General features: G+C 39.8%; 2 protein-coding genes across 2 annotated transcripts; one reads left to right on the top strand and one right to left on the bottom strand.

Annotated features, from left to right (window-relative positions):
• The first annotated feature begins 204 nt into the window (after positions 1 to 204).
• C1GALT1C1 (C1GALT1-specific chaperone 1) lies at positions 205 to 1,161 on the top strand. Its single transcript, XM_009871980.1, has one exon. It carries the CDS (start codon positions 205 to 207, stop codon positions 1,159 to 1,161), a length of 957 nt encoding a protein of 318 aa, XP_009870282.1.
• A 3,170-nt stretch (positions 1,162 to 4,331) lies between these two features.
• Positions 4,332 to 9,898, bottom strand: MCTS1 (malignant T cell amplified sequence 1; the record flags this gene model as incomplete). The annotated part of the gene is made up of 5 exons (XM_009871981.1): positions 4,332 to 4,556; positions 6,635 to 6,702; positions 7,756 to 7,889; positions 8,990 to 9,087; positions 9,746 to 9,898. Coding segments are annotated over 5 exons (535 nt in total), but the record flags the coding sequence as incomplete, so codon positions are not given.
• Positions 9,899 to 10,309: the final 411 nt, after the last annotated feature.

The raw sequence follows: 10,309 nt of genomic DNA, 5'->3' as shown, positions 1-10,309 counted from the left end.
GGAGCAAGAGCCCTCCCGCCGGGGCCGTCGCACCGTAACGGGAACCGAGGCTGGGAACTTTCTGTCTGTCACCTGCGTTGCCCTGGTTCCCGACTGAGGGAAATGCAGGTGGGTTTTCAAATTGCAGTATTGAAGCCTGCACAGAACCTGCAGTAGTGAACTTACTCCTCCAAGTTCTTACCGTGTGTCTTCTTTCTAGGAAAAATGATTTCTGAAGGCAGCTCCTTCGTGAAGGGCGTGGTGCTCGGAGGAGCTTTCTGCATGTTGGTTACACTCCTTGGACATATCAAGGTGGGCCACGGGACTAAAGCCCATCACCACGAGCACCACCACATCCAGGCTCCCAACAAAGAAGATGTCTTAAACCTTTCAGAAGGAGAACGTGCGGAGCTTAGTAAAAACATCCGCGTTTATTGTATCATCCTTGTGAAACCGAAAGATCTGGGGCACTGGGCTGCAGTGAGAGAGACATGGACCAAGCACTGCGACAAGGTGGAATTTTACAGCTCTGAGAAGATCAAAGTGTTTGATTCTGTAGCCCTCAACACAAATGATGTGTGGGTGATGATGAGAAAAGCTTACAAGATTACGTATGAACAACATAAAGATGAATTCAAATGGTTCTTCCTTGCGTATCCAACAACATTCGCTATTATTGAAAATCTAAAGTATTTCTTACTGAAAAAAGACCCCTCACAGCCTTTTTATTTAGGGCATACTGTGAAATCTGGTGACCTTGAGTATGTAGATGGTGAGGGAGGAATTGTCTTAAGCATCGAATCACTAAGACGACTCTCCTATGTTCTTGAAGACTATGCTAAGTGTCCGGAGCAGGGAGGTATGATTTGGAAACTTGCTGAGGATAAACAGCTAGCGATCTGCCTGAAGTATACTGGAGTGTTTGCCGAGAATGCGGAAGATTCAGAAGGAAAAGACGTCTTTAACACGAAATCAGTCAGTACTCTCATTAAGGAAGCCATGTCTACCCACCCTCACCAGGTGGTGGACGGCTGCTGCTCAGACATGGCCATCACCTTCAGCGGACTGGCCCCCAACCACATGCACGTGATGATGTACGGGGTCTACAGGCTGAGGCCCTACGGCCACACGTACAAAGACGCACTTGTCTTCTTGCCCCCTGAAGGCTCAGACAACGACTGATGTCTCTTTAGAGAAGACTTGGAACCATGGAGCCACCTCTTCTCGCAACACACATTTGTATGAACAGATTTGACTTTTCTATCTGGTGGTACTGGTGTACGATTTTTTATTTTTTTTTTTTTGCACATTGAGGTTTGGTAAAGCTCTTAATTTTAAAAGTGGAAGGAGAACTTTTTTCTAAATGCTTTTATACAGGAATGCTTCTGGCTTTTGACAGTATTGGAATGAAATTATAAAGTAATTGTTAATGTTTATGATAAAAAGTAATTAAATTTATATGGGGGGTTTGTACATGTAAATATTTATTAATGAAAACTAATGAACTTTAGCCTACCATTACAAATATATTTTTACAAGACTTTGATTCTTTCAGTTCCTCCAGGCATTTCTAGAATGTCTTTATATCTTTCTAAAACGTACCAATAAAACTGACTACAGATTCAGTCTCCAGGACTAACTTGAAGCTATTTATTTCCTTTACACTAAAATGGAAAATAGCTTGAGCTATGCTGTTTACACAGCACCTGTTGCTTTATGTGCAGCCTCCTAACCCAGTAAGGAATTAGCAGGAAGCAAGGTGACAAAAGCACTGTTGGAAACTTGCCGCAGAGTAATATTAAGTGACCTTTGCACTGCTGGTTTTAAGCAAAGAGATAACTATATTTGAATAAGTATTAACACAGTTAAGTAGCCTGTTAGCATAAGAGTAATTGCTCATTTAAAATTTCACTTCATATATAAGCATGTTAGAATAAAGGTTCAGTGTTATTAGCAACACTAACAGGAGTGAAAATAGTGTTTATAAGGAAGAAGTTGGTCACCTGTCAATAAGAGTGTAGCAGCTGTGTTTACAGATCAGTTTAACACCAAGATGCAGAAAGAGCAAAACATACTTTGCACTCCCAACTCTGAGTATTAAGCAAAACAGGCACAAGAAAGCAATATGAGAACTACCCGGTACTGGGGGAGTAGGGGGGTTGTGTTTGGGGTTGGTTTCTTTGGTTTTTGCTCGCTTCTTAAAATTGAGTGCACTTGAAATCAGTTTTATGCAAGTTACCAGGTCACGCTCCCTTCCAGTCACAGCAAATGGGGATAAAAAGCACTTCAATATTTACTCGGTTTAGAATTCACTGACCTGACCTGGATGCTTCAAGACTAAGGGAAGGTACTGCATCTACCAGCTACATCACAGGCTTTGTTGGCAACACAGTATCCAGAGAAGACCTGAGAAGGTGTCACCTTTTTTTAAGACGCTTGCAATATCTCATCCTCTCCTGAGCTGCAAGGAGGCAGATGGGGAAGTAAAACAGCTGCTTCCGAGCTGATGAGAATACCCACTTCGTTTTTGGTTTAAGCGTCAGGTCCTTCAGTTTTGACAACTGCTCTGACCCCCAAGCAAGCTCCCACAGCTCAGCTCTTTCAGAAGGTGCACCTTTTGCACATTCTCTCCTCCATGTCAGTCAGAGCTCATCTGACACAGCAAGACGTGTCTTGCTGCCAAAACCTAAATAACAGTTGCGTTTTAAAGATATTGCCAAATTGGTATACAAATTACTTTAGGCATGATTTAACTTCTATCTTCTTAAAGAATCATTTTTAAAGGTTGACAGTACTCTGGCAAAGCCAGACGCTAATTTTGATTTCAGTGGTGCTTTTGATATTAAAGACAGTTCTGACTCCATCGCACAACAGCAGTCACAGGGAAAGGAAGAAGAATGGGAGTTAACAATTCAGAATAAATCTCAATTACCACAGATCTGAGAGGCACTGTAACACAACAGATGAGATGGAAGGGAAAAAAGGAAGCCAGGGAAGGCAAGATTAGCTCATTTTATGCAAAAAAAAGCACCACTGAAGCACAAACTGGTTCCCCACAGCTCTCACAAGAAATTAGTACATTTATAGCAGTCTTTAAGATGCACAAAAATGTCTGTTCGCATCCTGAAAGAAAGGTCTGAGGTTTGACCAAACTCTTCTGCAACACTGCTGTAATAATCACCTTATTTTCTGGTTTCAGATTTGCCCTGTCATTACAGTGTGATCTTGTAAATAACTTTACAGCTTAGAAGTAGCACATACTAGGTAACACGCTCCATCCCTCATGTCTTAATTTGACTTTAGAATCAGATGGAGAACACGTCTGCCACTAACAGCACCGACACAAGTCACTTGCATACAAACTTCCGTTCTGCCATTCTGAAGTACAAGTGTTAGAATAAAGACTTGAAATATTAATAAATGCTTCCAGAGACAGAGTTGTGAGTGGTAGACCTTGAAGTTTCCTTAGTTTATTAAAGGATTCCATGGCACAGGCTGTTTTCCATAAGAATAGCTTTGGGTACGCAGTCGCTGAACAAAGAGTTGGATTATCCGGACAGTGACACGGTGCTCTTTAACCCGTTCTGCAGCTGTACATACATGTGGCAGTGGGCACAAGCTGAGATCTCTTTTGAAGTTCCACCTGAAGAAGTTGCTCCTGGCTACACTGATAAGCATGTTTTGCTATCGTGCCTCTGTTAAACAGTGATTTTGTTTCTGCTCCTAAAATAAGAAGGCAAACGGGGAGTAGAGCATCAGGCACCAAGTTGGCACACACTCCAGTTGGAGTATGCCCACTGTTACTATAAACTCCACTATAAGGAAAGCGGTATCAAACAGTGTTGGCAGGTAGAAATTTGAACATATATATATTCTTCAGATATGAACTAGCATAAAAGAATTTCTAGTCCACATACCAGTCTAAGTTTGTAAATCCTATACAGATAAATGCATATTAAAAAGAGAAAAATCCTTAAGTAAAATACTGAAGTTAATGCTGTTAATAAATTAAGTTAAAAAATAAATGTCAAAAAAAAAATCTGATTTCTCCATATTCAAGAAACAGGTAGACTAGCAAGATGCTCATCAGAAGAAAAAAAATATCTGAAATGTTTCAGAGGTTTTATAAACCATATTAATTACATTTCACATACACTTTATGTTACTCTTTTGGAAGAGCATAAAAATGTAAACATTTCTTGGCTTTTTCCTCCTTTTTGTTTGAAATAGTCTACTCACAGTCCATGCGGGATCTTTCCATCAGATATCTTCAGTCACTGAAGACTTGCGTTTTAGACAAAACGAAAGAACCGTAACAAAAAGAAATCTAGAAAACTATTGTAGCCTAACAGTACTTTTGCATTCACTTGATTTATTTAGCATAGCCACAGAACGAAATAATTTGTACATTCAGTCACATTAAAAACAAGGAATTACAAAGCAGTCCACATTTATTCTAAGTGCATTCCTTTGGAGTAACACAGTTCCTTTTGTTTCATTTGTATGTCTTCATATGCCAAAGGCCATCATTTAAATAGTGGATATTTTCAATACCAATCCCTTTGTTGACCTTTTCACTGTAGAAGGAGGAAAAAAGTACACAAGTGTTACCTTGGTCAAATATTAGAGCGGTACAAAATACAATATTTAAAGTAGAAAACGCAACATCTGTCAACTGCAAGGGTAGAAGCTATCACCCATAGTACACACCATCTTTTAATCTTCAGCAGCAGGTGTACAAGAAACAATATTTATTATTGCATGTACCCAACATTGCTGAATGATAAGAGGGCAGTATTTGCCTTCCACGTTTTGTCAACAACCTTCTGCAGTATCTTTGGGGGAGGTAGTTCTTCAGACAACACTTGTGTTACTTAATTTGGGCATTTCTCTGTCAAAATAGCACAGCAGTTGTGACTCTGCCCCTCCTAGCACAGGCAGTGGTGTAACACAGCTGGAACGTGGAATTTGACAAGTTCTGGTTCCAAGTGTGCCACTGACACAGTCAAGTGCAAGTGAGCTGCTTTGCTGCCAGCTCCTGGACATCTGCCCACTTAAAAAAACTATAAATACTAAATTTATGTGCCAAGGACTTGCAGCACATCGCAGACACACTATCCTTCTGTATCTTTTGAGTCATGTCCTCCTTTAAAAATGATTGGTTTTTGCATTGCACTGGATTTGCAATCATCTTTTTTCCAGTACATTATTCCACAGAAAAGTCTAGTTTTGGCACAATAAACAAGACAATTCTCATTATTCTAGGACTGAGAACAAGCTTTATTCCCCCGCAGAATATAGTTTTCTGTATTTACTCTAAGTGTTCCATTACTTATACAACTTGTCCAGAAGTAATCAGGAAGGAAAATACTGCTGTGTTAACTGCATTAAGACACATATCAAAATCAGACCAAATCAGTGACTGAAATCATGTTTCACAATTTTCTGTTTTAAACAATATCACACAAAAAGGCATGCTGCTGGCTGGATAGATCAGTATTGTTTCTTTGTCCTCTCCAGTTCATGTTGCTTCTCATGGGAACAAGATATTCAGCTGCAAGGCTGCTGAATCTGAAGCTAGAACTAGGAATACTGATAATCTTGGTTTGCAGGGATCCCAGCAGATCCCCGTGTAGCTGCTCTTTCACCTTCTCCTGGAGTCTTTTGAAGGCACTACGAAGAATCCTGAGGAATACAACTCCTCCACAGTTACAGCAGGTCCAAATCCAGGTTGCTGCAGTCACACCCTATCCTGGTCCTCTGTAACCCATTCCCACCTCTCCCCAGTGTGCTACAAGTATGACCAAGGACCACAGAGACACCCACTACAGAAGATGGTCCTGCTGTGATTTATCCCCACCAGAAAAGACCAGCTTCACCAAAATGAGTTTCCTCAGCTGCCCAAATACTAGATGGGGCTGGAACCAACACAGCCCAAACCCGCTGGGTGCATCTTGCATCTTGCCGCAAATTGTTACAGAACTTAAAAGAGCACAGTGGTTTAGCCATTTACAATTCAGCGCTATCTGAACATGAAGAACAACTCACATCCATTTCTATTCTCCGTTTTCCTTCTCAAATAGTTTTCAGTTGATGTTTATCCCCTGAACAGAGCTCTACGTTTCACAAGAACCTCAGCTAAGCTTGGAATGCTGCGTGTGGGTCCAAGGCAAAGAAAAAGAGAAGGCCAGAGGAAAGCTCAGCTGGTCGCCCAAGTACTAGCAGGACTTTAGTCTCTGCCGTCCCTGCAGACAAAAATTGCTTTCATGTGTTCAGCCCCTTCAAGTTGCATCCCCTGCCCAGCCCACATAGTACTCTATATAAATATTTCTTCATTCAGCAAAATCTTTGAGAAAGTACAATCATAGAACAAGAAATACCAACTTTCAGCAGCAGTACTGATGTTGTGTCTTAAAATCCACATTCACATGAAAAGAACTATTTTGATTTCATTTGGTAAACCAATAAGCAGGGAAGACCTTCCCTGACTCCTTTCCCTGAATACTAACCAACACAATGAAATCTTTAAAACTTCTGTACTTGAATGACATATGCTGCAACAGTGATGCAGTAACTTTGACAGTGGTGCTTATATTTCAACTTAACATAGGAATAATGACATGAAACAGGTTATATTTCAACTTTTAAGACTTACATGTCCTCAGCTGACATCTTCATTACTCCTACACATAATGCATGTTGTTTTCCCTCTGCCATTATTGCCTACAAATTATTGCTAAGGAAAACAGTTTTTTTAAAAAATACACTTTTTCAGAAAAGTAAAAGCAATTACAGGGGAAATGACTTTCCAAAAAAGTTTCAAAATCCCACGTTAAACTTTTACCCTTTTAGTAATTCTAGAGCTCTATCTCTTAAAGATAAGCAAAACAATGGACTGCATTTAACAGTTGAATCACAGTGTGCAGAACAAAGCCCGTATTTATGAACTTCAAACCGCAACTACAGAAAAAGATCTCCCAGCACTACACTCCAATTCTCTCTCTGCCTAACATGAAGAGATGATAGTCTCACCCTTTCTGAAATAAAACTGCACATTTGTGGGGTCGTTGTAGGTTCCAAGATACAGAAGAACTGAGACACATATTAAAAAACCCACAGGTCCTGAGATCAGATGTGTCCTTTTCAAAGTTTAGGAACACATGATGCTAACTGCTGATCTCTTCCTGTAGCATCTCAGAACAAAAGCAGCACAGCTTGGTGTTACTGGTGCTGTATTTGCTCAGGGTTCTGTTCTCAGTCATATAATGAGCGAGAGTGTATTAGCATACTTTCCTCATTTCACGTATATTAATTTCATCAGACACATAGAGCCAGCTCTCACTACAGCAAAGCTGATCTCTAACATCTTTCCAAATTACTTAGGAACAGGAGCAAATTCTTCTATATCTGAAGGAGGCAGAAGACTGATGAAGGAAGACAGGGGACAAATTACCCTGCACCTCATCTATTTTTACAATTCTGCATAAAACCACAAAGGAGCTCCACTTATCAGTTAGATTAACGGAACAGCATCCCACCCTAGCAGGAATAGTTACTTCGTTTGGAACATCACAGCAAGCAAAAAAAAGAAAAAAAAGAACAATTTTAACCTTGCCAAATAACATCTGAACCTCTGTAGCTCCTTTCTGATTGCTAGTTATTCCACGAAATACCACTCAAACCCAAAGTAATGGAGATTACAATCAGCTGAGAACACAAGCACAGAAATTTAACTGATCTCACAGCAAGCAGTAATTCATAGTTAAAGAAGGATACGACAACAGTATCAACGGCAGCAGGGTAAAGTTTTGCTCCAGGAGACGTCAGGCCAGGGCACATTATATTAGCTCCACTTAGTACAAATTTAATGGCGCCTTTATCAACCTGCTGATGTGGTAGAATAAATGGGTCTAGGAGGGGAAAGATACAGCATGAAAATTAATATGGTAAGAGGACAACAAGAATAACTCATTATCAAGTCAGTTTAGATGGAGCAAGTAGATATATAGTTTGCTGTGAGGGTAGGAAGTTTGAGAAATAATTACCAGAGCCCCTGCTGGGCTGCACTGTCCTGAAAGGACGTGAGAACTGTTCTCCCAGATCCCACCTTTTATTTGAGAACCAAAGGGAAATCCAACACTGGGCCTATGCCTCCTGCATACTCATATACTCATATAATGAGTAACAACTTTAACAAGTTCCCCCAGTGAAATCAATCATGCAAATGCCCACATATTAAGTGGTCTTAAAACCAAGGAGTCCAAAATCTCTCACACTGCACATATAACCTCTTACAGGACAAAGAAACAGTTTGTTAGCAAGACAAAAAAAGGCAAATATGGACAACATATATGAAGGCTCTCAGCTGTCCAAGCCAGCCTTCAAGTGCACACACCTTCCTGCAGTATTTCAAACACTGAGATTTGACTGAGTAACATTTTTAGGGACACCTACGCTCATTCAAATCAGAGTAACAGAATCAAGCAGAACAGTGAGAACAGCGAGAAAATTAATGCTAGAGTAAATTGTAAAAAAAACATGTATCAAATTCTTACAGGAGACAAGTTCACTCTACATCATTAAACTCACAATTAAAGAGCCTACAAGTACTTGAAAGGAAACAAAAAGGAATTAAAAGAAGACTTGAAAGAACAAAGATAGGAACTATCAACAAGAAATTTGGTTCTCTGTCCTACAAAAACCTCTCTCAAGGGTGTTTTGCACAGCTTTGCTCAATTTAATTCTTAGAAATCAAAGTGCAGAAAGATTAACATGCGGCATTACAATAATTATGGAAGAAGCAATCCAGAAAGCATACCTGAAACAGCAAAGCAATGAGTTACAGTTGAGAAGGTATACTGTATCTTTAAGGCCTATTTTTGAATATATATATATATATATGTATACACACACATAAGTATTAAGTTGGGGGTTTTTATTGGGTTCTACAGAAGTCTGTGGGATCATGCACTCGCTCCCATTTCCCCACCACCATCCTCAGGAAACTTACATTTGTGAAGCAGCCTTAGTGTTGGGTAAAAAATCCCTTCTCTTTGTCTGAAGAACAGCAACTCCCCATTCACGGTGAGGATTTCTATATGTTCATGACTGTAAGATTAAAAAAAAAATATTCCAATAACTACTTGACACTTCATAAGAGTTTGGTCTATCTTGGCATCTGAGAATCAAGACAACCAATTAGTAAGAAAATTTAAAACTATTATCTTTTATATGGCTTGCTCTTCAACACTGGCCTGCACACTTCCTTCCCCTTAAAAGAAAAAAAAAAAGTCTACAAGCATCCAGCTGTTCACAAGCTGCATTTCTCTGGGTTGTTTTAAAGAATGGACAAGAAGGAGAAATCAGTAAAAACATATTACCCTCTATTTAAAAAAAAAAAGAAAATAATCCAGATAATACATGGAAGCCCAAAAACAGTAAAAAAACCTGCTACTGAAAGCTATCCAAACAAGTTTGAGCTTCCATATCTATAAAGCTGAGAGCTTCCTTTTATCCACAGTTTGACCCTGCCAAGTCCCCAAATATGCTGCACATTCACTACCAGGCAGCATCTTTGTTTTCCTCAGCCACTCTACTAGCACGCCTTCAAGTGCACGATGAGCACACGTGCACTTTCTGATGGACTATTATCTATTAAGAAATTATGGATACTTTTAAAAAAAACTAGTTTCATCTACCATACAAAAAAAAATTAAAAAGTAATGCTATCACCTTAGAAGCAAAGTTTAAGAGTAAAGAAACTTACCATCTTACTATTTTGACTGGGTCTTTCTTTGGCATAATTTGGTTTAGCCATGGTTCAATAACAGGAAACTGGTCTATCAGCTGATTCTTAATACCTTTAATAACTGAAGTCTTCAGCTGGATGCAGTTTGACACATTCTCCTTTTCATCAAATCTGTCAAGTGAGTGAAAGTATTTCAGAAATGCACAATTTGCTGCCCAAAAGATGCTGTCTCTCAGCAGCACTCTTCAGCAATAAATTTGCTACAAAGCCTTAGCAGTACTGCATCTGTCCAACTTTCAAATCTAAGATTTCATGAGGATTAAATTTTTCCCCTGGGAACCTTAGGCTGGGAGAAGGCAGAGGGGTTCCCGCTAACAGGCTTTGTCCCTAAACTCTACTTGCCCCCATGAAACATGTTTCTAGTCCAACAGATACACCTTCGTACAGAGAATTATTCCATTTTGCTGGTACCACAAACACCTACAGACGCGTTTATGTCACCACTGACAAATGAAGCGCGCTCTGTACTACCCCAAAGCTCAGCACGCTAATGACTCAGCTTACTTTTTAGTTTTGGGGGGG

This window comes from Apaloderma vittatum, unplaced genomic scaffold, assembly GCF_000703405.1.
Source record: "Apaloderma vittatum isolate BGI_N311 unplaced genomic scaffold, ASM70340v1 scaffold44896, whole genome shotgun sequence".
Classification (NCBI taxonomy): domain Eukaryota; kingdom Metazoa; phylum Chordata; class Aves; order Trogoniformes; family Trogonidae; genus Apaloderma; species Apaloderma vittatum.
Note: the sequence above shows the minus strand (reverse complement) of the source record. Positions and strands in the feature narration are given on the sequence as shown.